Genomic DNA, 27,947 nt, shown 5'->3' on the forward strand with positions numbered 1-27,947 from the left:
TGTGTGTGTGTGTGTGTGTGTGTGTGTGTGTGTGTGTGTGTGTGTGTGTGTGTGTGTGTGTGTGTGTGTGTGTGTGTGTGTGTGTGTGTCTGTTTCTGTCTGTGTGTGTGTGTGGGGTGGGGGGGGAGTGTGTGTCTGTGTGTGTGTGTGTGTGTGTCTGTGTGTGTGTGGGGTTGGGGGGGAGTGTGTGTCTGTGAGTGTGTGGGTGTGTGTGTGTGTGTGTGTGTCCACTCATGAGGGAATAGTAATCACGGTCTATCGCTATCGCTGTGTCGCCTCGTGCACTGTGACCCATCGTAAGAACTTCACCTACTGAGCAACTTATTCTCAGCCATTGATCAACTGTAGTCTGTTCAAAGTGTTCTTGTGGCGCCTAAACAGCCTTTGTAACGCCGCACCGGACTGGCTGGCCTCCCTTCCCGTCTCTCGTGGAGGCGACAGTCACTCACACAGTCATGCTCTTGGTGCTAAATGTTTTCATGCTTTATGCCCTAGCTCACATCTTATACAAGACAGACACTTTCACTTAACACCATTAAACGCAGCAGTGATTGTAGACTTTAAATATGCTCGTCACAACTCGGTACCGCAAAAAGTAATGAAAAAATGACGAGTATAAGTGAAAGAACGAGTCGGAAATGTTTATACCACTTTTACAAATATATAACTGATACTTGCAGAAATTATTGAGTCATTGCTGAGGCACTGCACTTGTATTTGACGTTACATAACACATTATTTATAAGACAGTTTCTGGTCAGACTTGACATCGCAGCAGCGTTTACCGAATCCCTGACCTCACCTCTTGGAGTCCCCAGTGGCCACTTCCCGCTCCTGTGATACAACTACCGACAGGAATTTCGGCCCACATGAAGTAGCTTGGTTGCAAGTGTATACTTGCTATGCTTATAGTGTTTACCGTGCTTTGTACCAAGCCTGTGCGTGCCATTGTCCAATGCCTAAAATCAATTGCCTTCACATTCGGACACTCAGCTTGTTCGCGATCACCTTGGACCGTCACAGTGTCCTCTTCGTGGGCTGGTTTGGATCGCTTCATAGAATCATCCATCATTTTTAATTTGTTTCTGTTGTTCTGGTTTGAACTTTATTTGTTCATTTTGAAAGCTACGATTACGAAAGCAAACTGACCAACGAGGTTACTGAGCATTTTGTAAAAAGATCAGAACTGTAGGCTTTTTGTAGAATTGCCCTAATATTTTAGGTCATTCCGCAAACTGACAACGGATTGGGTCTCTGCATAATGACCGACAATTTTGCAAAAGGACCAACTTCGTAAAATGATCGTAACACACACACACACACACACACACACACACACACACACACACACACACACACACACGCACACACGCGCGCGCACTAAGCGCCTCCGTGGTGTAGTGGTTATCATGCCTAGATACGAATCCGCGGACCCGGGTTTGAGTCTCGGCCTAGGCAGTCGTGTCCAGCCCACCCAGTTGTTCATTCTCCTATTCGAGCTGGTCTCTCTCTCTCTCTCTCTCTCACACACACACACACACACACACACACACACACTGTTCGGGAATCAAGCCAGCTTTACAGTTTGCTACACTGGAAGAAGCTTGGAAAGCCAATATTCTATGGAGTCACCTTTGAACAGCTTTGGGGCGCGTCTTGACTGTGACACAGTTATACACCCGCTGCATTTTTTCACAGTGAACGTGGGAAGGATCTACATGGAGCTGCCGGCGAGGACGAGGCTGCAGTGCTGCCAGAGTGTGCGTGGGGCGCCCCTGTGCTGCGGCTCCCTCCAGCACCCACTGCGCCGCCTGTCGCACCTGCTCTTCCTCCTCCTCCTCTACTCCCTCACCTCCTGCAGCAACGGCATCACGGCCCAGACAAAGGTGACGTGTGTGTGTGTGTGTGTGTGTGTGTGTGTGTGCGCTTTGCCTATTTGTTTCTTTTTTTCAGTTCAGTTTACGGCAAGGGACGCGCCTCTGTAATGGTTCCGTGCGTTTTTTCTTAAACTTTCAGAAGTCCAACCAACTCTCATCCTTGGGTCCAACCAGGTGTCCATCGTGGGAGATGCAGCTAGAAATGTAACCAGGATATTATTATTTTCTTGGGTGCAAAGTCAGAACGGGGAGGAATGGTGAGCGCAGCAGTCCGACACATATGAAGTCCTCTTGGGTGGGGCTCGAGTCTCTCCACGGCCCTGCGGCACCACCCACAACACATCTCTCTCTCTCTCTCTCTCTCTCTCTCTCTCTCTCTCTCTCTCTCTCTCTCTCATTAAATAAGGTTGTACAGCGCTAAGAATGTGTCGCTTTTTACAATAATAGCAGTGGATTGTATAAATTCCATAACAAGTGACAACGCTGCTCTCCGACGTTGTCCGCGATCAAAGGCATTATGTCACTTCCTCCCTCACCTCCACCCACGATGGCAGCTTCTCCGACTCCCTCTCGTGCACTCCACCCCACAGACGAGAGAAAGAACTTATTTATTCTCCACCCCACAGACGAGAGAAAGAGCTTATTTATACTCCACCCCACAGACGAGAGAAAGAACTTATTTATACTCCACCCCACAGACGAGAGAAAGAACTTATTTATACTCCACCCCACAGACGAGAGAAAGAACTTATTTATACTCCACCACACAGACGAGAGAAAGAACTTATTTATTCTCCACCACACAGACGAGAGAAAGAACTTATTTATACTCCACCACACAGACGAGAGAAAGAACTTATTTATACTCCACCACACAGACGAGAGAAAGAACTTATTTATTCTCCACCCCACAGACGAGAGAAGGAACTTATTTATTCTCCACCCCACAGACGAGAGAAATAACTTATTTATACTCCACCCCACAGACGAGAGAAAGAACTTATTATTTTATTCTCCACCCCACAGACGAGAGAAAGAACTTATTTATTCTCCACCCCACAGACGAGAGAAAGAACTTATTTATACTCCACTACACAGACGAGAGAAAGAACTTATTTATCCTCCACCCCACAGACGAGAGAAAGAACTTATTTATACTCCACCCCACAGACGAGAGAAAGAACTTATTTATACTCCACCCCACAGACGAGAGAAAGAACTTATTTATTCTCCACCCCACAGACGAGAGAAAGAACTTATTTATACTCCACTACACAGACGAGAGAAAGAACTTATCTATTCTCCACCCCACAGACGAGAGAAAGAACTTATTTATTCTCCACCCCACAGACAAGAGAAAGAACTTATTTATACTCCACCACACAGACGAGAGAAAGAACTTATTTATACTCCACCCCACAGTCGAGAGAAATAACTTATTTATTCTCCACCCCACAGACGAGAGAAAGAACTTATTTATACTCCACCCCACAGACGAGAGAAAGAACTTATTTATTCTCCACCACACAGACGAGAGAAAGAACTTATTTATTCTCCACCCCACAGACGAGAGAAAAAACTTATTTATACTCATCCCCACAGACGAGAGAAAGAACTTATTTATTCTCCACCCCACAGACGAGAGAAAGAACTTATTTGTACTCCACCCCATAGACGAGAGAAGGAACTTATTTATTCTCCACCCCACAGACGAGAGAAAGAACTTATTTATTCTCCACCCCACAGACGAGAAAAGGAACTTATTTATACTCCACCCCACAGACGAGAGAAAGAACTTAATTATAATGTAACGGAGGAGGAGGCGACGGCTGTTCTTATTCCGATAATTAGGGGTAGGTTTGGCAGCGCTGCGGCCAGTAGATTCCCCGAGCTGGCTCCGCCCAAACGGACTTCATAGCCAAGTCGATAATAGTTAATGCAGCGCGAGAATTCAGAGATAAGTCCCCGTAAGAATAACTATACGTGCATGACCAAGCCAGGGACTACTTGATGCCATATGAACCGGGTGTGAGGATATACTCCTATCCAATACCTTACCTCATGACACAGTTGTCCATCATTGTGGGGCCAACGCTGCTGAGCCGGGGTTTTTTTTTTTTTTTTTTTCACGTTCGGCGTTTCGTACAGGAAGGCTTTCTTTATCATCATCATCATCATCATCATCATTATTATTATTATTATTATTATTATTATTATTATTATTATTATTATTATTATTATTAGTAGTAGTAGTAGTAGTAGTAGTAGTAGTAGTAGTAGTAGTACAGTAGTAGTAGTAGTAGTAGTAGTAGTAGTAGTAGTAGTAGTAGTAGTAGTAGTAGTAGTAGTAGTAGTAGTAGTTGTAGTAGCAGCACAGTAGTAGTAGTAGTAGTAGTAGTAGTAGTAGTAGTGCTATTATTATTATTATTGTTATTATTATCATCATCATCATTATTATTATTATTATTATTATTATTATTATTATTATTAAAGTAATTTCCAGCAGTAGTAGGCAAATCTTAAGTGGCGGCTCTGACGTAGACAGCCCGCTAGACCCTGATGCCACGTCTCCAACTGACCTCGCACACCGTACCTCTCTCTCTCTCTCTCTCTCTCTTAGTGTGTGTGTGTGTGTGTGTGTGTGTGAAAGAGAGAAAAGTGGGGGTTTACTTTCATTCGGGGAGTATGGTGCACAACAATGCATAATAATACTAATAATAAACCTCTTTAAAAAATCGCACCAAGACTCTACCCCTTGGGTGGTGTGGAAATAAGGTCATAGTGTAATATTTTAATGTTAGCGACCACTCCATCCCCACTCCCTGACCATCCCCAGCGGAACCTCACCATTCACCAGAATGCTTGACGGTCCTGGCATTCCATATATAGGTACAGTCTCCATATTTTATCATAATTATGCCATAAGTCCGACACTGTATGGCAGATGGCAGACACACACCAAAAAATGGCAGAAATGCGATAATTAAAGCAGGCAGAGCAACTGGCAACTGCGGTGTGTTGGGTTGAGAAGAGCATGACAACGCCGCGGTGGCAACGCTGCCAAGTGTTATACAAATTTATTTGTATTCATTCACAGATAGAGAATCAATCATACAAACCATATTTGTTTTTATACTAGAGTGAGAGAGAAAGAGAGAGACACGGGGAGAGAGAGAGAGAAGGGTGTGAGAGGCACGGTGTGCGAGGTCAGTTGGAGACATAGCACCAGTGTCTAGCGGGCTGTCTACGTCAGAGCCGCCACTTAAGATTTGCCGGATTATAGTAGCAGTAGTAGTAGTAGTAGCAATAGTAGTAGTAGTAGTGGAAGTAGAAGTAATAGTAGGGGAGAGCGGTGATGATTCGGCCACTTTTTAGAAAAATATTTATAAAAAAAAAAAAAGTTTAAGAAGTGGTGTAATTTTGTTGATCTCAAAATGTTCCTTCATCCTTTGGCTCTTTAGGTTGTTAATATGACACCCGTAGCTATTTCCAGTTTTCAGATGTAGGTGATGAAAGACAAGTTTCTAAATCGTCCGAACCATCCCCAGCCGTGGTGATGGTTCGGCCCGGGAGGTGGGATGGTACGGACACTCATATTACTCGGCTTAATATTTATATAACTTAAGTTTGATTGACTAATAAACAAGATTATATCTACTATAAAACATTTATATAAGGACAAAAGCATCCTCTCATTATTTATAGGGGAAAAAAATAAAAAGAGAACTTACAAGAAATATCTAAAAAAAATTGGTATTATGGCTTCCTTCTCTTCTCACAAGCATAATATCTGAACATAAATCAACCAAATTAACATTTTTATAACCGTTGCAACACCTATAGTGTTTAAATTGATATAAATTTAATAAAAATCATGAAAAAATCAACCGTCCGAATCATCACGACTCTATAAAAAGCAAATGTGTGGCCACACTCCTTTTCCAGCACGAGGCTTCACGGGTGATCGTGTTATACGGCAACACCTTCGCCGGGCATCGCTGCGTCACCGAAATAATTTACATTTCGTTAATTGCCATGTTTTTGAAGTGAGACCTTACGATACACCCTGAAAATATTACATAAGAGATGCAAAAAAACATAAAATCGGACTTGCATCGAAAAGAACAGCTCTGAGGGCGTGGTTGTCCCTTTGTGGGCTAAGGCAACAAAGTTTTGCACATTCACACAAAATCTCGCGGCACTCAGTCCCATACACTTTACAATAAGTGCTATGGCCGGACCATCCCACTGTCCGAATCATCACTGCTCTCCCCTATATTACACCTTAAAAAAATAGATAATTTATTATTTCAAGTTTGGAAACAAATACGAAATCAGGGTATGAGAATTTACCCTGGACTTACGGCACGGCATTGCTCCAAGGTTCCAACCACGAAATCTGTCATCGCCCTGCCCCGCCCGGACGCCCCGCCGCGCCCCGAAATGCAGCCCGAGCGAAGGGAACGGAAGATAAAATTCCTGAACCAAGTTTTAAAAGGGGGATTTATTTGTTTTAAATCATTCAAATAGTGGTGGACATGCAGTCAATGAATGATTTCGACATGAATGAAGCGGCAAAATTTTTAAAATCAGTTGTCTAGACAACAGAATAACTTTATATACTTTTGTGAAAAGCGACTCATTAAAAGTTCCACGATTCAATTGTGAAATCAAGTCTTCTCCTCAAGAAAGAAACTTGTGCAGGCAAAAAAAAGTTCCTATCAGTCAATCAGTCAGTGTCAGTCAGGCAGCAGCAGAGGCCCACGCTGGGAGGGACCGTCGAGGGTGGAGGCGGCGGGTGAGTAAAGCAACACGCCCCCTAACGTATGTTCCCCGTTAGTTAGTTAGTTAGTTAGAGAGGGCCCATGGAGGGGCCAACGTTTCTACAGGGGGCCTTGGTTCCCGCCAGGCCCGGCCGTGGCTACATCACCTTCTTTAGTACACGTCCATTAATTACTTCTGCCTGCCGTTCTCTGAGACACCATCACCTAGTTCTTGCCAGCGGCAACTTTGTCTCTTTGAGTACATTCCAGAATGTGTCACAGTGTGTCATGCAAAGGCTTTTGACAAAATATGAAAGTAAACCTGCAGTAGTTTCCCTTTATGAGTCAAGTTGTAAATAATGTTTAAAATCCTTCCACTATTGTTTTTTTTTTTTTTTTGTAAATGTTCTAACTTGTAATTTATTGGCAGCATTGAGCCATGCAGGTGACCCAATACCATATTCCATGAAAATAAGAACAGTAAGAAACAAGTCATCCTCGTGTATATTTTCTCATCTTTCCCTGGATATCTTTACAATAAGGTTCATATTGTCATTAGATAATTATGTTATTAGTTATTCATATTATTCATGTGTCCTTAGAGTTATTATTAGATACTAATAGAAAAATCTTAGAAAACTTAATCCTAAGATAATTGATGCATTAGGGGCACACAGCATATCTATTAATAACACCAGACTTGTCCTCTTGCTTGCCAACCTGACAGAAGGAGTCGAGCGTGCCCCTGCTTGCTGCCATTCCCGACACCTCCTTCCGGTGCCTGGGACACAGCGCCGGCTACTACGCAGACCCCGACACTGGCTGCCAGGTATGACTGACAGAATTGCTTCAAATTAGCAATTGGATGGCGGGACTGAATTTTGGCTTCAACAAAGAGGGGGAATGAATATTTGTGGTTGGGTAGGAAACAAAACATCAGTCTTGAATTACATAGTCATAGGATATCCATTGCAGCAGAAGATTTAGTGGAAATATATCTAAAAGGAAGCAATGGGTTTTGCATCATGTTTTATTTTACTGCAGCCTTGATGGGAGAAACACCAATTCAGGGGACTTTTGCATCCTCTATCCCCCTATATCATGACTGTCAGATAATGGTAACTGACTGAGTGCCTAACAGAAAGGTCTCCCTTCAGTAGCGTTGAACGGCTTAGACTTTAGGGTATTAGTGAAAAGCTAAATTCAAGTACAGTGCATGGCGGACATATGACACAAACACCTCAGCCACCCGCCAGGAGGTGTGATTCTCTCTGGACATGGTAACACATACAGATGAGTGTGGAGCTTCACCAGGCTTCGATCGGTCGCCAGGACGAACCGAATGCGATTATTATTCCCTCTGTTGTGTAGTTACTGGCATGTAAGCCATGTCCCGCCTGGCAATGTAGGAACGTTTTGTGAATATGGCAATAAAAGGATTTCATGCCACATACTCGCACTTTATTCACATGAAACACGTTTCGTAATCGTGACTCGACAAACCTCACGAACCATACAATATTTACCCACGGTCAGGATACAAGCCTTTACAACATGATCACTGTGCTAATAACCACAGAATTACTGTGACCACCTCCTACCTGACCTTGAACCAGAAAATGGTAGAACTCTTCAAGTGACAATGTCATAAGAAGTGGCCTCGGGGGAACAGGCGGAGGGTGTTGAGCGAAGAACCGAGCAGTTGTTGTGTAGCTTGTGGTAGGATGGATCGGGACAGATGATTTGTGACTGGGCGGCGAATTATGTCAGAGAGCAACGATGGGATTGAAAATTAATGTTATGAGACTCCAACGTTGCTTAAAGAACTTAATAGCCACGGTCATTAGCCCAGGCCGTTAAATTTGTCAAAAGTTATGCAGACTTTGGAGCGTTGCACAGGCTATCACCATACTCCTACTTGGGGAGGCGGTGGCTGAATGGATAGCGTGACGGCCCCGCGTTCAGGAGGACGCGAGTTCAATCCCCGACCGGTGCCACCAAGCTGGGATTTTTCAGCCGCCGCTGAGTGGCTTAAAACTACCCACATGCTGTCCAGAAGACCACCTATCAACCCGGACTCTAGATTCTAGGATTAAAGATGAGCTCCGGGAGGGCAGCATGAGCCAGTGCAAGATGGCGCCACTATAAACACTCGCCTGCGCCAGAACGGGCTGGGCCGACCATCAGGCCCAACCGGGAAGAAGCCTTGGACCGACCATCAGGAATTCAGGATCCAGCGGGAAGAAGCCTACCGGCGCAATAGGCCACGACGTAAAAATAAAAAAAAAGTCCTACCCCACACTCACCAACCTGCCACACCCACCGCCACCCAGAGAGCATCACCACGCCAGCCCGCGGGGCCTTAGGTGTTGGTTTCACACGTCCGCCGCTGTACATTAAATATGATGCAATTCAGCCATATTCGAGTCAGTTCGAAAATTTCAACATATTTATCAACAGTGAATTTAATTGACAAAAAATAAGTTTTGAAGAAGCTTCTTGCAGAAAAATATTCATATTTGCCAGAAGGAACTTTGCTGACAACTTTGTCCCGCTAGTATTTTTTGTTCGTAATGCGCCATCAAGGAATGAATTTGCTACATCATAAAACAAATGAATTAATGTTTGTTTTATCATTTAGATTTGATTCCCTTTGTTTTTTACGGAGACAGGCATGATATTTGTAGTATAAGTTAACAACAATTATTTTACAAAGTGCATGCAACCTGATACTTAACAATAACCAAACTTGACTCTACCACTTGAACACGTTGGCAGGTCTACCACATGTGTGACACGCTGGAGCGGCAGTACTCCTACCTGTGCCCTAACTACACCCTCTTCAACCAAAAGTTCATGGTGTGCGATCACTGGTACATGGTGGACTGCGCCACCTCCCACACGTTCTACCACCTCAACGGCCACATAGGCGAGGGTACGTATGCCTCAGATCACACCAGCAGGATTTTTAGGCTTACAGTTGCTAACTTAACTCTGAAGAGCCTCCTTGCAACTGTGATATCTTTTAAATGAAATGCTAAACTGCTTCCTATATGTCTCTAATTAATGAGTACCGAATAGCAAAGTTGTTACTCATCAGCATTTTTTCTCTTGGGTGGGTGTGTCTGCAGTGCCTGAGAAGGGCGAAGGAGAGGAGCAGCAGAATGCCATCACAGTGAGGCCGGAGGAAGGTATCTCAACAAAGAAGAACAAGGCGACACCCGCTCGCGCAACACTCTCAGGCTCAGCGCCGCTCTCCTCAAGACATGGCTTTAACAGACCTTCAGGCAGCCAGTCGGAGGACCCTAAAAACCGTCAGTCTGAGTTTGGGCAGCCTGGAGCACAACCCAGAAACACAACAGTTCATGAATCGCCCAAAAAGCTGGATACTCCCATCACGCCTGCAGTTACTCCGTCAATCATTAATCCCACCTCTTCATCGCGAAAACAGTTTGTCACCTCATTGACTGTACCATCCAGCACTCCAACTCCAAAACCAGTCACTCAGTCAACCAGATTAACTATAAAACCACAAGCTTTTATTCCGACTAAACAACCATCGACACCTCTGACCAGACAAGAAACCAACACACCAGCCAGGACACCTTTCAGTCCAACCAGAACAACAGTTACACAACCAGTAAGGCAACCAACCACTCCCCATAGAGCACCATTCATTCCAGAAAGTAGACAGTCATTTATTTCACCCACAAAGCAGCCGTTCACTTCACCTGTCACACAGTCAAGCAGTCAGCCATCAAGGCAGCCAGTGACTCAGGCAACCTTGGAATTAACCACCGAGGCTACAGTCCTTCCTGAAGAAATATCTACCACTCCTGCCTCTTTTATAACCACACCTAAAACTAAATTCAAAGACAGTAATGTAGAGGATCATATTATCCACACACAAACTGAAATTCCCTTTTTCTCAGTCACAAAGAACCCCACCCTACCCAGTTCTACCAAGGCACGTGTGGCTCCGGAGGGAGAGATCCCAGCACAGACAGAGCAGCCAGGCACAGGCCTCAACATGATGCCTAGCAGTGTGGCTCGCAGCCCTGGAAACAGGTTCTCTTTCACCAGTCATAAAGTGGAAGAGCCAATCTTAACCCCTGAAGAACTGCAAAGGATAGTATTCCAACCTCTTTTGGTACGGCCACGCACCAAAACTCGTAGGATTCTGAGCAATGCTCCATCGCTGTTGCTAATAGACCCTGCTAACTCTTCAGACGCACATCATCACCTCTTCCCCTTGCGCATCGAGTTTCACTCTCCTGCCATTCCAGAGGATTCATCTTCCCGTGATTCCTTGGACTTGAAGTTGTCAAACAGTCAAAGAGTCCAAACACCGAACCTCCGTCTCCAGCCTCCATCAGAGACAACAGTTTCACAACCTCTTTCAGCTTTTCTGTCTCCTCCCACGCACCCATTCACTCCCATTACAGGCATGAAGCAGGAGTTCCCCACCCTCCTGGAAATTCCTCCAGAGACTGATAACTTGCGCACATCTCCCAGGGACACTTTCCTTCCCGGGGCTCGGCGCCTCCCCTTCCCTCCACCTTCTCACGGCAATCGCGATTTCTTCATCCCTTCAGCAGAGTTTTCACTCCTTGTGTCAGAAGTACCTCTGAACAATGTGGAGGAGCGAGTCCCCAACACAAACACCAGAGTCAGCAGACACCACCAAGACCACCATGGCAGCCACATGACCATGCTATTCCCTGCACCGATTGAGCCCAGCAGGATGGAGGAGCTTAGGCTGAACCCCGAGTGCCCACGATGCCACCCTGAGTTCCTTAAACCTGGCCAGTGTCATCCCTGTGTTGTCATCAAGTAGGCGTGAGGCCATTCCTGTTGCTGTGAGGGCCTCACATGGAGCATAGTGGTAAACACACACAATAAGTCTGCTGCTGGTACCATTGAGCTGTTGCTGATGAAGAATATATAATTTAGAATTTTGTAATGACTGATAATAGTTTATTGTGGAATAATATGTAGCCGCCAATGAGTAAATACACCTACTGCAGGGCTCAATAAAAAGTTAGGTGAGTGGCCTGCACGCTGCAAGGAGTGAATGGTGTGCACATGAGATGCAAACTTCAGAAAAGATGTTTGTGCCGTCTCATTCACTGACTTCCTTCCTTTGTGTGATATTAGGAAACAAGTAATGGATATAATAACTTTAAAAATATGTATATAATACAAAAGTAAGTAAGAGCATTTGCATTGCTTGCTTCTTCGTATAGTACAGTTATATTTAGATTGTGAATGATTAATTTGTATGAAACAGGTTCTTAATTTGTCCATTTCAGAAAATTTATCATGCTAATTATCGCACTGGAGCCAATTTCTTACTTCCTTGAAGTGTCCACTGTTCAATGCCCAAGTGCTTCGGCCTGGCCCTTGAGATGCACTGGATACTTCCTCACAGTGAAAGATGAACATTTAGGTTAACTATAAATAAGAATATGAATATTCCAGACGTCCACCCGAGCACAGCCAGAGCATAAGCAGCAGTTAGGGTGTATTATATGTATTATATTGAATAGAAATAACTGCATTTATTAGCTTGATAGTTGCCATTTTAACTTAGGGTTAGTCTTGATATGCTTGACCCCTTCTATACGCCCAGCCTGTGAGGCACCAGGCTGTACACGGGCGGGCTGCGGCCTGTAGCAGCGTAGGCTTTGAGGGACGTGCAGGCCATGTCCTCAGCTTTAGCACAGGATCAAAACTAAACCTGCTACTAGTGGTTAAGATAAAGAGAGAAAAAATTCATTGAAACGGAGCAGACATTCGCATTTTTGTTGCACAAGTAGTTGTGGCGCAGAGCCTTGCAGGGCGCCGTGTGCAGCAGTGCAGGGCATCGTCGTGAGGAAGGTGTATTCTTTGTTGAGTGAATTGCCATAGGAAATATTTTCTATGACACCATATCAGTGTGTTGCTTTGGGGTGAATTCATCGGAGAGAAAATGATCAACTTAACAAGTGTTATTAGGGGAAAAGGAACAGTCAGAGGGTTGAAATGGAAGCCATGCATTGCACTGCTCCCGAAAAAAGGACAAAGAGTTTTGCAAACGTTCGGAGTTCAGTTTAGTTCAAGACAAAAAGTTAAAGTTGGGCATAAAACTGCGATTGGCCTCGGCGCTCCTCTCCGTCCTGTGGCCCCTGAGCCTGTGGCGAGGAAGAACCCATCACAGGCTGCCACAGTTTACCTTCTGTAGGTTTTCCAGGTACTCACTTGTCAGCGAGCCAGAGAGGGAGGATAAACAGCTGGGTGGGCTGCACGCCGACCGCCTATGCTGGGATTCGAACCCAGACCCGCGGATTCATACCTAGTTGTTCTAACCACTGGACCACAGAGGCGCTAGTACAAAAGGCGTCTTCATACTCCCCCCCTAATGATGTCTGCTTTGGAAGAGAGGAAAAAACAACGCCATACAGTACAAAGGCAGCTCTGGCAACTGTGGGCTTAAAAAGAAGTCCTTGCACCTGGTCGTGGCGTCTGTGTTATGGTTAGTGAGCCATCCCTGAAATATGGAAGTAGTGGAATGAACGTAGCCTTGTTTTTTTTTATCCTGAGCTCCTTGAAGTGAATGTGCTTCCATTATCCGAGAAATTTTGATCCGAGTCCATTATGTATTCAAACAACTAATATCGTGGATGAAATAAAGTGGAAATAGTGTCACAGTTTTGTATTTTAGTGTCCATGAATAACCATATCCTGTATAAATAAAAGAAAGCAGTGATCACCTTGCTTGGAGACACAGTGCCGGAGAAATGAATGAGAAAACAGGACGAGAATGGAAGCTGCTGCTGCTTTTTTTTATAGTACGGCTGACGGATGGTTGGGGCGTTGAAAGAGCTGTTGGAGAGGAAGTGAAGTACCTACATGTATAGAGCGTACGCACGTAGCTTTGTATGTTGGGATGTAGCGCTGTATGTTGGGTAATATGGCCGGAGTTTGGGACCAGCATGCGTTTCATCATGTAGGTAAGGGTGTTCCGATTTCTGGCGTGTTGTGAACGAATCTGCTTCTTTTCCACGGCTAATGCTTCGTCTCCCCCCCCCCCCACCCTCCCCTCTCGCTTCGGATGGTGAATAAGGGAAAACGAGGGATACATTCCTTTCCGGCTATGAAGGTCAAAAGCACTAAAAAAAAAAAAAAAAAAACTTGTCTACATGCTGAAATTATTAATGGTTTTGCCAAATTCGTAGATTGTGGGTCTGGTTTGAAACTTCAGAAACACCTTGAGTTGTTTTCGCTAAAGGAACACCCGATGCAAGAGTTATGGGCCACCACTAACATCAAGATAAAAATTAAGTTACAATGGACTGCATCCCGAACCAAGACATCTAACCTTCTCGAAGGTGGTCAGCACGATGACGTCACGCGACACCTGCACATAGGGTGGTGCGGAGTCTGCGGACAAATCGCATTTTCAATTCTAGAGGCAGTCTGGACAGTCTGGTAATGAGCGGGTCTGTCTGTGACCTCATCTTGATAAAGTATTGACAGCACATAATTCGTTCATTCCTCTCACTCTCGTTTTGTACCTGGAAGTGTGAGCAGCTGAAAGACTCTGCCAGTACTCGGACCGATGATAGTACTGTTAAGAATTACTCTGTCAGGTTCAACGATATACAAGTGTTGAGATGACGGTGAATAACTGGTTCTTATATCACGCTCGTCTTGCATCAGGAGGTGTGAGTATTTTAAGGCCCCAACCAGTGCTCAGACTGACGAAGCACTTAAGTAAGATTCCTCACAGAGTCGAGGCAATGTACAGCTTGCTAGAGTTTTCCTTCTATGATTTCTGAGATTCGACAGTGACGAGAATGCGTCATTGTGTATTATACAAACTTCTAACCGGGAAGAATAAATGGAATCGTCGAGTTTCGGGGTTTTGAGTCACATGCTCGGAACTGGACGCGACTCCCTCCGGCCAGCCTTGAGTCAGTCCACTTCGGAGTCTCTGGGCGGACGGACACGTGTGGTTGAGTGTCCTGGACTTCCACTGTGTCCACATTTCCAGCTTCAACACATGGTAAGTTGTTTTCTATTTTAATAAACTGATAATTTAAGATAACTATACTTATCTGGGCCCGGTGGTCTGCAGTGCACATCTTGAGAACTCCACAGAGAGCTAGGGGTCATTAGACTCATTACCTAACACTTATTTCAGCTGTTTGGTTAACGCGATATGTAATCATGAAAGGGCAGAAGAGGCGACGAGCAAGTCTTTCTCAGGAGCTGCCTTATGTAGTCTCCTTGTATCCTTGTGAGAGCTTATGAGCAACAAGTCTTTCTCCGGGCAACTGTTGGTGGGTTTAATTAATTTCGTATTTAGACGCTTCCGCCTCTCGCATCAACTATTTCAAAAAGACAGAAAAGGAAATCAATCGGGTTCCCGTTAGTGTTTTTTTAGGTTCATGGCACAGAGGAATGGCCAACCTGTCAGAAGAGTCATTAAACTACCCTTGGAAAACCCTAAAATTCCTCCCCCGAAAACCTTGCCAAATATGTGTGCTTGGGCGCCGAAATGTGTAAAGAATATGACCCCTATAAAGTAGTAGTTCCGTTAACCCAAACTATGCCCTCTGCTCGTTTAGACTCTCCCGCCTCATTCATCAACCTAACACCTATGGGCCGTCGACAGTGACCTTCGTATGGCCCAAGCCCTTACTACAACGGGGCCATGCATCTCAAACCATTATCCTGTGTAGCTGTGGGGCGTGGAGGAGAGTGGAAGGTATACGTGGTGGTGACTGCAGGTTTATTGTTAGTGTGACTGGTGCTTGTCTCCGTCTCTCGACAGTTGGTGTAGATTTAATTTCCATCTATTCTTTCCCCACGTATACAAGGGTCATCTTTTTTAACCCGTCCGCTGCGATTGGCACGGATTTCGCCTTCACTGGTAGCCTGGTAACATATGCTCTCAGGTCTTTCTCTGCCTCTGTGGTGGATAGTGGAGTGTTTCCTATGTGGTATTGGTATGCTGGATTTCCCCTCCCAAGATGCATGACCTCACATTTTTCTTCACTTAATTGGAGCAGCCACTTTTTGTTCCACTCCTGTAGCTTGGTGATGTCTTCGTGTAGGAAATCCGCATTCAAGGGGTTAAAAACATTTCGGGACCCAAACTCACCCATAAGAAAAGGCTTTTGTAGTTTGGGGCATTTCCAGGGGAAGCTTCATGGCTCTTCTGGTATTTTGACCTTTCTTCGGTACCATGAACCGGAGGAAACGCTCATTATATAGAACCCGGTTGACCTCGTCGGCCTCTGGACATAGTTAATGTGAGGCTTTCGCAGTTGTGGGCCTTCCCATGGGTAGTTTTCAGACCCTGTTGCAACGGTGCCAGATTGTCATACTCAGCCTCTTATGTTTGCCAATTTCCGACCCCAAAACTCTCCTTCATCCCGATAACTGACTTCATATATAGTTATCGTTAAAATGGTTAATTACTGGTGTTTCTTGGCATATAGTTATAGGACAAACAGGTAAATACGATGCTCTGAGTATGATAATATAGCAACGGTACCCTGTTGGTAGTTTGGTAAGCCTTCTCTACTATGAATGTGAATAAAACACTCGTGAGAACGCATTAAATCTCCTTTTTGGCCTTTAGAAGTAATTAACGTACGAGTCGAAAGCTTCTAAGAATATAACCTTTGATGTCCGTTGCTTCTTGATGAACTGTTAGGCTGTGATATTTTTTTTCTTTCAAAACAGGTTCATTACTACATCTCAAGTAATGGACGGCAGACTCTTTTGATTTTGCGGCGCCCTTGTCATTAAGCCGCGAATTTTGGAAAATCAACCGCTTTGGTTCGAATCGCCATAACTCCTATATTTCTGAGGCTACAGAAATTTGCTTTCTTTTGATACCAAATAAATATATATATATATATATATATATATATATATATATATATATATATATATATATATATATATATATATATATATATATATTTGGTATCAAAAGAAAGCAGATTATTATTCATAAATGGGAAGAAACAGGGTTGAATACGAGATAATAATTATAAGAAATAATATGTGTAATAAGGCGCTTAATATAGGTTGATTTATATAGTGAAATTATTATATAAAAATAGTAACTTTTTATATAGATATCTTAAAATGGTTTTAATACAAGATAGTCAACATATTGAAGTGTTCATATATGAATTTTTATGCAGATATATTAATTTTTGTGGCGTCAGGAAGGTTTTTCGTCGCGGCGCGTGAAATGAGTCAGATTCGGCGAATTTTCGTCGCGACTTCTGGTCAAGCTCGAGCAAAAACTACTGAAGCTAGGAAGGCGTGCTTGGTGGCAAATGAAAGCTCTATTAATACAGATTAATAATCAGAAAAAAATTGGAAAGCACTAAATAAATAAATAAAAAGTTATAAGCAAAAAACTAGGACGTGTCCAAATCGCGGCAAAAGGGCCGAAAAACAGGCTATTTTGTGACGGCTCGACGACAAACTTGGAATCGAGCTATCAAAAAATCCTTCGAGCTGGTCAAACTACATTGCCAAGAGGGACTACATGCCAAATTACAGCCTTCTAGAGGCAATAGCAAGACCACACTAGACAAAAACGTTAAAGTGTCTGGAGTTCGTCAAAATCGCTCTCAAAAGGGTTTACGTTTCGAGCTCGGGCAACGAAACTACTGGGAGTAGGGAAATGTTATGCATCATATTGGAAAGCACATTGGTAGGGCTAAACTATTTGTCAAATATGTTTTTTTGAAATTCTCAAAAAAAAAAATGAGTGGGTTTCAAGGTTGGGAACTGAAAAAGTTTTTTTCAGTCGTTCTTTTTTTATTTATTCGATTTTTTACCCTTTTGACTCTGTTTTTTTTTTAGCACGATCGCATATTAAAAAATATAGCCCTTTCATTTTGCCGTCGATTGATACCAAAAACATTTATGTAGCCCCAGAAATAAGGGAGTTATGGCGATTCGCACCAAAGCGGTTGATTTTCCAATTTTTCAATGACAGGGGCGGGGGCAAGTGTCTGGTCCATAGTGTCCGGTTCACTGATTATTATCTTCTTTCCTTGATATGTTTCGTTTCCACCTTATTTTGTATTCTCCCTTGATCGGTTCGGGTTAATGCCGTTTTAACCATTTCATTTGCAGGTTTGGCGTGTAGCTTTGTTTCCCTTTGAAACAAAACAAGTTGAAGCACTCCTTAAAGTCAGCAACTCTTTACGGTAAAGGAAACAATTCAAGGGCAATAAACCAAAAAAAAAAAAATAATAATAATAATAATAATAATAATAATAGTAAATAAATAAATAAATAAATCTTGCCGATGATCAGCCAATCGGTGCTACTTCAAAAGCAGCAAGGAATGGCCAGAAGAGAGATCAAGTTCAGAGGGAGGTGTCTTGACTTCCCTGTTAAAGGAGTTCAAGTCGTAAGCAGGTATAAATACAGACGAAGGAAGGCTGTTCCAGAGTTAACCAGTGAGAGGAATGAAGATACTGGTTATAACTCTTGCATAAGGCCGCTGTCACACAATCACGATCTTGTCTCCCGACGTTAAAAATGTCGCGTTGCCAGGCGTACGTTACGACCATCGAAAAAGAAGTTGGGTAATGTAGAGAAGTCATCAGCACAAGAGTGGATAGCAGTTTTTTATGTAAAGATCAGTTAATGAATAATAGAATGAGTGGGAGATTGAACAGAGCCATGTAGGACACCCCTGTTGATAGATTTATGGGAAGAAGAGTGACTGTCAACCATAACAGAGACAGATCAGCCAGAGAGGAAACTGGAGATAAAGGTAGGAGGGTAAGTCAGGAAGCAAAGATTTGTGCCAAACTGTCAAAGGTTTTAGGCTTTCAAGGGCAATAGCAAAAGTTTCTGAAAGAATGAGAGAAAGCAAGGTTTTGGCTTTGTCTTTAGATGAATTTTGTGAGTTGAAGAATAGATTTGGTGAGTTTTCTGGCAGAAATGTAAAGGTCATGATTGGCAAGAATTAGAAGGGTCAGGCACCTTTTGTGAGCTACCCCTCTATCTCTAGGGAAAGTACACATGGAATTTGTGCCTCCATTCCCTAGACAATCACCTCCGTAATGCGCTGAGCACTTACAAAGGGGTCTCTTTCCTGGAAGCAGTAATCATTCCATTGGCAATCGGAAAAGTCCATCCTCAGGTCGTCCCATCAGGCTGAAGCAAAATGTCAGAAGCACCGCCTCTTCGGTGGGTCCTGAGGCTGTACAGGAGTGGCAAAACAGAAGGAAGAAATAAGATTCAGATTTGAGAAGTCCAAAGGAAAGAACAGTTAAGACAGAATAAGCTGAAGGATTAAAAGTTAGGAAGAGGTCTCGAATACTGGTTGTCTCCAAGGCAGTAGGGGGCAGAGCCAATTAACTACATTTTTTTAAGAACATCGAGTTCCTCTTGCCCCAGTCAGAAATGATAGCAAGGTCAGAGTTTAAGTGTTCTGTAGCATCTAACCTTGAATCCTGTTTGTCCTGTTGGGAGCGTCATCTTTTAAAAGCTGAATAATGCAGAGTTGAGTCATCAGTGTAGAAGTAGATAGAACAGTTTATTTATGGAAAGATCATTAATGAACAATAGTGGGATATAGAACAGAGCCCTGTGGGACACCACTGTTGACAGGTTTAGGGGAAGAACAGTGACCGTCTACCACAGCAAAGATAGATCATTCGGAAAGAAAACCGGAGATAAAAGTACAGAGAGAGGGATAGAATCCGTAGGAGGGTAATTTAGAAAGAAAATGTTTGTGCCAGACTCTGACAAAAGCTCCTTAGATCTAAGGCAACAGCAAAAGTTTCACTTTTAAACAGTTAAGTGAGGATGACCAGGAGTCAGTCAGGAAGGAAAGAAAATCACCATTACAACACCCCTTGTGGAACCCATACTGGCAATCTGAGGAAAGGTCAGAAGCTGATAGATGGTTAAGAACCTTCCGGTTAAGGATAGATTCAAAAGCTTTAGAAAGACAAGAAAGTAAAGCTATGGAACGGTAGTTTGAGGGATTGGAAAGATCACTTCTCTAAATTACAGGCTGTATGTAGGCGTACTTCCAGCAGGAAGGAAAGGTAGAGACGAAAGAGTTTGACCAGGCAGGGTGTCAGCATGGATGCACAATTTTTAAAGACAATAAGAGGCACTTCATCAGGTCTATATAAGCCTTTGAGTGTTGGTACCAGAGAGGGCATAAAAAACATCTCTCTTAATTTTAATAACAGGCATAATGGAGTCAGAGGGGGGGGATGAGTTGGAGGAATATGCCCTGAATCATCCAGAGTGGAATTTTTTGAGAAAGTTTGAGTAAAGATTGTAATGCTTACTGATAGTTTTCAAGGCAATAATGAATTTTTGAGATTAATTGGTGCTTTGGAGAAAGAAGTGACATTATTATTATTACCATAATTTCTTTCAAGTTACTTCATCGCGAAGGTCAAAGATTGCAATACTGTACTTTTTTATTTCTTTTGTGAAGTTTACTACTAAAAATGGAAGGTTAAGAAATACAAGTTTTTTCTTTCCATTTTCCATTTTACAAATAAGTCGCATGACACGTCCACAGCTTTGACACTACTGAGTCTCTCGCTCCGGTGCTTGCCCGGACGGGCAGCCGTCCCAGCCCCATCAAGTCTTATTCGTGCTTTTAAGTTTACAAGAAATATTACAAAACAACAACATACTGTTCATCCTGTCAGTAACTCGTCCAACGCTTTCTCATAATAACCTAAATATTTAACTATAGCACAAAAGATCAACAATACATATCTATCTATATCACCAACACCCTGTTCCCTCATGGGAACTTTCCTCAGTGGGGTGGACAAGGCGAAAAAATCTCTAATAATTCACACAATAATAAATATGTCATCTATCACACAGTAATGAGGAATATCCATGAAAAAGTTCAATTCACTGGGAATGCATGAATTAACTGTACAGTAAACATACCTTATTCAACACCATAAATGCCATGTGTTAATGACCAAGATGCTAAGTCACAGAAAATGGAATGTATAAAAGAGACAGCACATACCTTGTAGAGGTTAATAAAAATACTTAACATGCATATCATTAATAAAACAACTGTCCATCTTGGGAATGTAACACTGAATGACAAATGAATTCATTTACATGTATCCTAACTACTGAAACCACATCAGTTTTTACCTACCTGCCCCTCAGGTTACTCTATCGTCCAAGTATTTGAGGAACACAAATGATATACTGAGGAACTTCAATCAGGTTCTCTATGTCTAGTTGACTGAACTTTGGGGCTGAAGCAACTATAACAAATATATATCAGAGCTGCCTTCAAATGTTAAATGTGAAAGTACTCAGTACATTGGATCACTGAGATGGGCACTTGAACACATAATGCCAAGAGTGATTCGCTAACTAGTTCCATACCTGGCAAAACCATTATAAAAATAAAATAAAAAGGTCTTCATTGCTTTATACCACTCGTGTTGGCTTTAAAAAGACTTCTTATTCCTATATGTTCCTCTCCAAGACTGTATAAACAGTAACGGTATCAAAGTCAATGAGTCATCCTGTAAACACTACCTATTACTGTGACCTGCCCCAAAACACTGCACCATTATTATTACCAGGAATCCATAAAATGACGACATAGCTGGACATTGCCTTAGCTGAGGAGACAATAGAGTTGATGAGTTTCTATATTTTGAACTATTCTGTTGGCTTGCTGCCTCCACCATCACACAACTGCACTGCATGCTCTTGGCTGCCAGCAAAGAACTAAAATCAAGTGATAGATTATTGTCAAAATAACATACTCATGATATTACTGATATATTCATATATGTCACAACAACTTCAAGAAAACACTCTTTGCAAATGTTTAATGTAAAATATGCAACAGACATCTGGTTTCAACACTGAAATCCTTAAGTGTAAATGACAAGGTAAAGAGGTTGAGCAAGACCCACTCAACTGCTAATTCATAAAAATATCGACACATAGCAGGTACTAGACACATATACATAAAAAGGTCACAAAAAAATGCAATTCATACAATAGCTGCTGACAGACTGTATCACTATAATGCAAGCTCAATTATTTTCAAACATGAGATTAAGTTTACTTTGTGCCATACTTGTGTTTGAAAGCTCACTGCTTCCTGACCCTCGTCCTAATTTTCACACAATCTCTTCCCCCAAGGGAGTGCCTCAGCTACCTCCACAAGCCCTGGGGGCCACAGTGTAGCTGACAGCACCAACATCTTGTTGGGAACTTCACTAAAAGTTCCCAACTGAAAATGTGCCATTTCCACTTTGTTTCCCGAAGTGTCAGTGAGGGACTACAAAGATCCTGCAATAGATGTTGCTGGTCAACGGGCAGGTGAGGCATTGCAAGGGTATAACTGGACAATCTGTGTCACTTCAGGGAAACACTGCAGTTATTAGTGAAATAACTATATTTTCTTTAATAAAACTATTCAGAGGCCCAAGAGACTAAGACTGAATATGCATAAATAAGAAGGGAAGATGACGGAGGGCAACAGAAATATAATTTAAATAAGAGAAGAACCCATCCTAACAATTCTGTTAATTGTAAATGAGTATTATATTACTAGGCCTGAGGGCATGACACATCCTAAGGTGAGAGGAGTGACTCACTAAATGACACAGGAATGAGACAACTAGCAGATGGTTACCTCACTGAAGCCTAAATTCTAAGGTAGCTGTAATGCATGTTTGCCAATTAGCAAGCAAACTCCCAAATGCTGCTCAAATCAAGAAAGAAAATAAACTTCTAGAAAATTTAACTCAGCTGCTGTCAAAATAAAGTGTCCAGTCTTGATTGGGACGACATTTTCACATCACAGAATAATCTTGCTCCTTATTTTTTTCCTGATCCAAGTACTAATCAGTACTAATTGGCAAACAGCTCACATTGCCTCTGCTTCCCATTGGCATGTAAGGCAGCCTCTGTCATGAACACTAAACACTAGGGACAGGTAGGTGTTGGGTGTACGGCTGCAGGACAACAGCCAGTCATGTAATGGCAGGTCATGTTGGGCAGTGGTTATAAGGAAGGGCTGGTGGTATGATGCACAGTGCCTTTTCTACCATGGTCAAAAGCATATATCAAGTCCGTGGAGAGTGGGGTCAAGGGATTGGGTTGTACTGGTGACCTTCCTGCTTTCCTTACTCTCTCAAGTCTTTGGTAAAATTTTTGCTGTGGCTTCAGACATCTTGAAAGCTTTTGACAGAGGCTGGCATTAATCTTTGCTTTCTATACTATCCCACAGTGGACTATTCTTCTCTCTGTACTTTAATCTCCACTTTCTTTTCTGGCTATCTATTTCTGCTGTAATAGACTATCATTGTTCCACTCCTATACCTACATACTGGTGTTCCACAGGGTTCTGTTCGATCACCCACTCTTCTGTAATTCATTGATGACCTTTGCAAAGTAAACTGTACTAACCAGTTATGCTGATGAGAACACTTAACCTCTGATCTTTCTATTATGTTCCTTCAGAACGGGCTGAGCCAGTAATCCTACCTCCAGAAAGCTGGCTTCCTGGATCTGTGAGTGTACTCTGAGATTCAACGAGCACCCTCAGTGTTCAAACTTGAATATTGGTGAAGATCCACCACTACATGTCTGCACATATCAGGTAAATTATTGCACTATTGTTCTACCTAACATGTCTTGACTTATCAGGGTTTCCACTCTTTGTGGATGTCAGAGAGAAATTGGAAAAATTGTTTTCCTTTTCCAGTCAGAGAAAAGTCTATGAATTTGTAAAAAAAAATATTTGAATCAGGGAAAAGTTAGGGAATTTGATTTAAAAATTCCTGGAAAGTGAAATTTACATAATTAACAGAAAAGAACAGTATAAAATCAGTTGAGCTGAAAGCTCAAGTTGGAGGCTACAGTCTCCACTTCCAGACCCTTAAATGGCATCAAAGACCATGAAGTTGGGGAAGTGAATGACAAAAAAATAGTAAATGCTACTTTCAGCTTGAGACATTACACAGCTGCTCACACACACAAGAATACTTACACACTCGATACCTTGCTACTCAATCAAGCAATGAGGGCACATGCATGGAGGGGCATCGCCTCACTCCCTCCAGGACTCTAAACAAGCAATTTCCTCTGAGCAGGTCTCCATGCAAGCCCCTTCCCTTCATAAGTACCTTAGGCCGGATCTACTAACTTGCTGAAGCCATTAACTCCATGGGGATTCCTTTGGCCTCCTCTACTCAGGGTTGCCTCTTACAGAAACAACCCAGTGAGCAGGGTCGACTTCTTGGTAGTGTGCCACAAGCCCGTATGGCCGGAGTTGCCGTTCCTGCATCATGTATGTAATAGCCCTAGATTAATTTTCACGGAGTAGTCACTGGTTCGACATAAAGATATTGTAGCAATATCCCATGACTCGGTGCAGGTACCAGAGGCATCAATCCTCTTCTTTAAGTTACTATTCAGTGTCCATGACTCACAGTCATAGAGTAAGACAGAGAGCAAAAGCAACTTGAGGATCCGGATCCAGATCCAGATACACAGGTGTCAACACCATGTACTCGTGTTGAGCGAGTCCATAACACTGTGAGCCAAGCCAATCTGCCGTAAGACTTCTTGAAGAGGCCCGCCATTGTTCTGAACTACGCTACCAGGTATGTAAAGTTTTTCAAGATCTCAACGTCCTCACCACACACATGAACAGACTGTACTGTTTCATCTAGCAAGCCTCCAAATGCCTGCACCTTGGCCTTGGCCCAGGAGACCTTTAATCCTAGTCTTTGCCTCATGCAGTGCTTTGAGAGGCATCACCAGAATGTGCAGTGACTCTCCAGGGATTACTGCATCATCAATAAAAACAAGGTCAGTGATCCAAGGATGGATGATGAGTGATGGCAAGGATGGGATGATGGGAAAAGTGATGGGCCAAGGATGGATGATGGGAAAAGTGATCAAGGATGGATGTTGAAAAGTGATGGGCCAAGGATGGGATGATGGGAAAAGTGATGGGGCAAGCCTGTGTTCACAGTACTCAGCCCTTGAGTACAGGCCAGGCAATAGACCAACGGTCCTTGCAGGAATCCCACTGGACTTGCAGGAGATCACAGAGTGCCTCGGGAGGCTATGAAACAAACACCTTCCCTAGATGGACATGGACTGCAAGCATCCCCTGTCGAAACTCGAATCAGTGCTCCACCAGAACACAAAGCACAAGGATACTGTCAGTCATCGACTTACCAGGCATGAACCTGTACCGCTCAAGTCTGCAACTTCATCAGCTGGTTGCTAATCCACATGAGCAAGAGATAGGCAAGCACACTGCCTGGCACACAATGTACTGTAATGCCATGGTAGTTTTTTCAGTCCTGGTGGTCCCTTTCCCTTTTCAGATTGAGACAACCAACTCTCTTCTAGTCAGGAGGAATGGTACCAGACTGCAATATGGCAGTTAAGATCACATGTAACTCATGGATCATGGCCTCACCTCCAGCTTTGAGCAGCTCCACACTGATGTTACAAATACCAGGTGTCTTTGCACCCCTCATCCTTGCCACAGCGTCTCTAACCCCATCAAGAGAGGGTGGGCTTTCATGAATGGGTAATCAGCATCTGCCATTTGACACCCAGTAGATGGGAGCTGCTCACTCAAGAGGGTCCACTATATACAACTGCTTAAAGTAACTGGCCCAACAAGCTGCTATTGAGCGCTCACCTGAGGGGGGAGCCTCAGCTTCTCGGTAGGTACTCAGGTTGGAGATCATTTATGATGAAATGGCCCTTGACATCCACAGAAAGACTCCTAACATACCTCTCAGGAGAGGAGAGGAGAGAGAGGAGTGGGGTGGGGGGTGTATGAGCGAATCAGGTGATTGAGAGTGGAGTTATTTTGAGGAAGGGGTACTGTCAGGTAAGCAAGGACTCTAGTGTTTTCTGTACTCCTGAGGGTTGGGGTGCAGTGCTGCCGGCGTGGTGGAGGAAAATTAACGTCAACAGCCCCGCACCGCAGGTATTTTAAATCTTACGCCAGTCAAATTTTGTAATCTTCTATCAATTTTCTTAGATAATTTTTATTTTTGGCCAGTTAAATTTTTGCTGGATGTTTAGGGTCTCCGGGCACCCAGGGGCCAAATAGTCAGGGTTTTGTTGCATACTGAAAATATTGCTGAAGAAACTATACTAGTAGATTAATTTAAGAAAAAATTAAAGTTAAAAACTGGATATTGCTATTCGAGATAATATGGAGAAAATAAATCTGTTACAAATTATAAAGTTTTAAATATGCAGTTATCATCAACTATGTAAACAAACTTGATATGCTTCATAGAGTGCGTGTCTATGCTTAGAAATATTGTGATATGCCTGTCGTCAAAATGAATTCACAATGTACCAGCTGTCAAGCTAACATGACCGCATCAGTAAGCAGAAATTATTTTTTGTTGTTGTTTTTGTAAACTGTGGTGAGAGTTTTACAAGTCGTCTTTTGATCTGTAAACTTTCTAAATATTGATACAAAATAATGCTAAACACTGACCACTGTACCTCCTCCCTAGGTCCACCTGCCCCTCCTGATGACCTGAGGCAGAGCCCTGAGCCCACACACCAGGCCACTGTGTCCCCTCTGCCCCGCCTGATGCCCCGCAGAACAAGGAAGTGGAGTCCAGGCACCAGACCAGCCTCATGCCCTGGCCACAACAGTGCTGCTCAACAAGTTTCACAAAATCTTTACCTGGAATATTTTTCCCCATATTCAGTGATGCATTCAATGTCCTCAGTCAGATCATTTTCACAAAACATTTCCAACAGCAAAATTCTATTTGCATAACAAGGAAATTTTAGGTCTTAGTTTCCAGGATGGTGGCAGCCCAAAAGATAAGGCAGTCTGGCAGGCAGCTGCCACACACAAAGATTACAACCTATCCCTTCACTAACACTCCATGAAAGGTGACAATACTGTGTGCTCACGAGCTAACCAACCATCAAGACGTCTGGTAAAGAGTAATATGCAGACATCTGCGCCCTAAGGTCAGACACACTGTACACTAAATATACAAAAAAATATTGCACCTTGTGATAATTGCATCATGAACACACACACACACATTATCTATCTATCTATCTATCTATCTATCTATCTATCTATCTATCTATCTATCTATCTATCTATATATATATATCTATATCTATATCTATATATATATATATATATATATATATATATATATATATATATATATATATATATATATATATATATATAGATATATATATATATATATATATATATACACATACAGTGAACCCTCTGTTTGACATGATTTTATTTAAGAATTTCTATAAAGCATGAGACTTAAATTTGAGTTTTTCAAACAACAGACGTGTGTGTGTGTGTGTGTGTGTGTGTGTGTGTGTGTGTGTGTTGGTAAATGTAGAGGTGAGGCATGTATTGGCAACCAAGGAATGTACAGGAGCTCCTGGTAGTCTGTCCAGCAAGTGTCGTGTTTGACGTGCTGCAAGACCAAGAAGTCAGCTGATTGAGTGTCAGCAGACCATTGTGTGTTCCATAACTTTACAGCAGACTATGGGTGTTAGAGTTAGCAAAATCACCAATATATTACTTTGTTCCATTTGGATGAGCATCTCTGCAAGGTCTGACTATGGAAGCAGCAAAAAGCACTTGCTAACTCTTGTGTGGGGCTGTGCCTGTGTACACAGACTGGTATGTACTATAGTCTGTTTCATTCCGTCTGTCCACTCACGAACGTAAATGTGGCACCTGCGCATTGTTAGTTCGTGATTGCGTGAAGATCAACTCTTTATATTCAGTGATAAATTTGAATGTTTGTGCATAAAAAGAACCCACAAACCCTTTTATGTAAACCACAAACCTACCAATTTGCATCAATAATACACCACACAAGCACACAAAACACAAGCTTGTATCAAACAGTAAAGTTAGATCATACTTGAACGATCTACGGATTGCCTTTCAAATCACCGATCTCTATTATATTAGAGATCAGTGTTTCAAATACCTATAATTCATCTCATTGCAGGCCCACAAAATGACATCTAGCTCTAAGTGCCTATATGTAAGGAATGTTGATAATCTGTTACATGTAAATAACATGGGTAATATTTGAAATAGCCAAGCATCACACTCAACAGTTATTATTTACTATTTCATGTTATTTCGAATATTAATCGTTATTTACATGCAGTAAACTATTACAATACCCTTTATTTGCACTTGCAGAGCCAGATGTCTTTTAATGTACCTGAAATGAGATGAATT

At 42.7% G+C, this 27,947-nt stretch overlaps 1 protein-coding gene and 1 long non-coding RNA gene across 5 annotated transcripts; both read left to right on the forward strand.

Moving 5' to 3' along the window:
- The first annotated feature begins 1,700 nt into the window (after window positions 1-1,700).
- Window positions 1,701-13,329, forward strand: LOC126997868 (uncharacterized). Its single transcript, XM_050859081.1, has 4 exons — window positions 1,701-1,886; window positions 7,368-7,469; window positions 9,419-9,575; window positions 9,772-13,329. Exons 1-4 carry the CDS (start codon window positions 1,719-1,721, stop codon window positions 11,475-11,477), a joined length of 2,133 nt encoding a protein of 710 aa, XP_050715038.1. The 5' UTR covers window positions 1,701-1,718; the 3' UTR covers window positions 11,478-13,329.
- Window positions 13,330-14,557: 1,228 nt separating this feature from the next.
- LOC126997871 (uncharacterized) lies at window positions 14,558-26,780 on the forward strand. Of its 4 annotated transcripts, none has more exons than XR_007752425.1 (3): window positions 14,558-14,687; window positions 21,839-23,303; window positions 26,206-26,780. It is a non-coding gene; the product is annotated as an uncharacterized LOC126997871 (long non-coding RNA). The 4 variants fall into 4 exon arrangements; XR_007752426.1 differs by lacking the exon at window positions 14,558-14,687 and adding an exon at window positions 14,816-14,964; XR_007752424.1 differs by lacking the exon at window positions 14,558-14,687 and having other exon boundaries at window positions 20,045-22,018; window positions 23,165-23,303.
- Window positions 26,781-27,947: the final 1,167 nt, after the last annotated feature.

The sequence above is a fragment of the Eriocheir sinensis genome, chromosome 13 (genome assembly GCF_024679095.1).
Source record: "Eriocheir sinensis breed Jianghai 21 chromosome 13, ASM2467909v1, whole genome shotgun sequence".
NCBI classification, from domain to species: Eukaryota; Metazoa; Arthropoda; class Malacostraca; order Decapoda; family Varunidae; genus Eriocheir; species Eriocheir sinensis.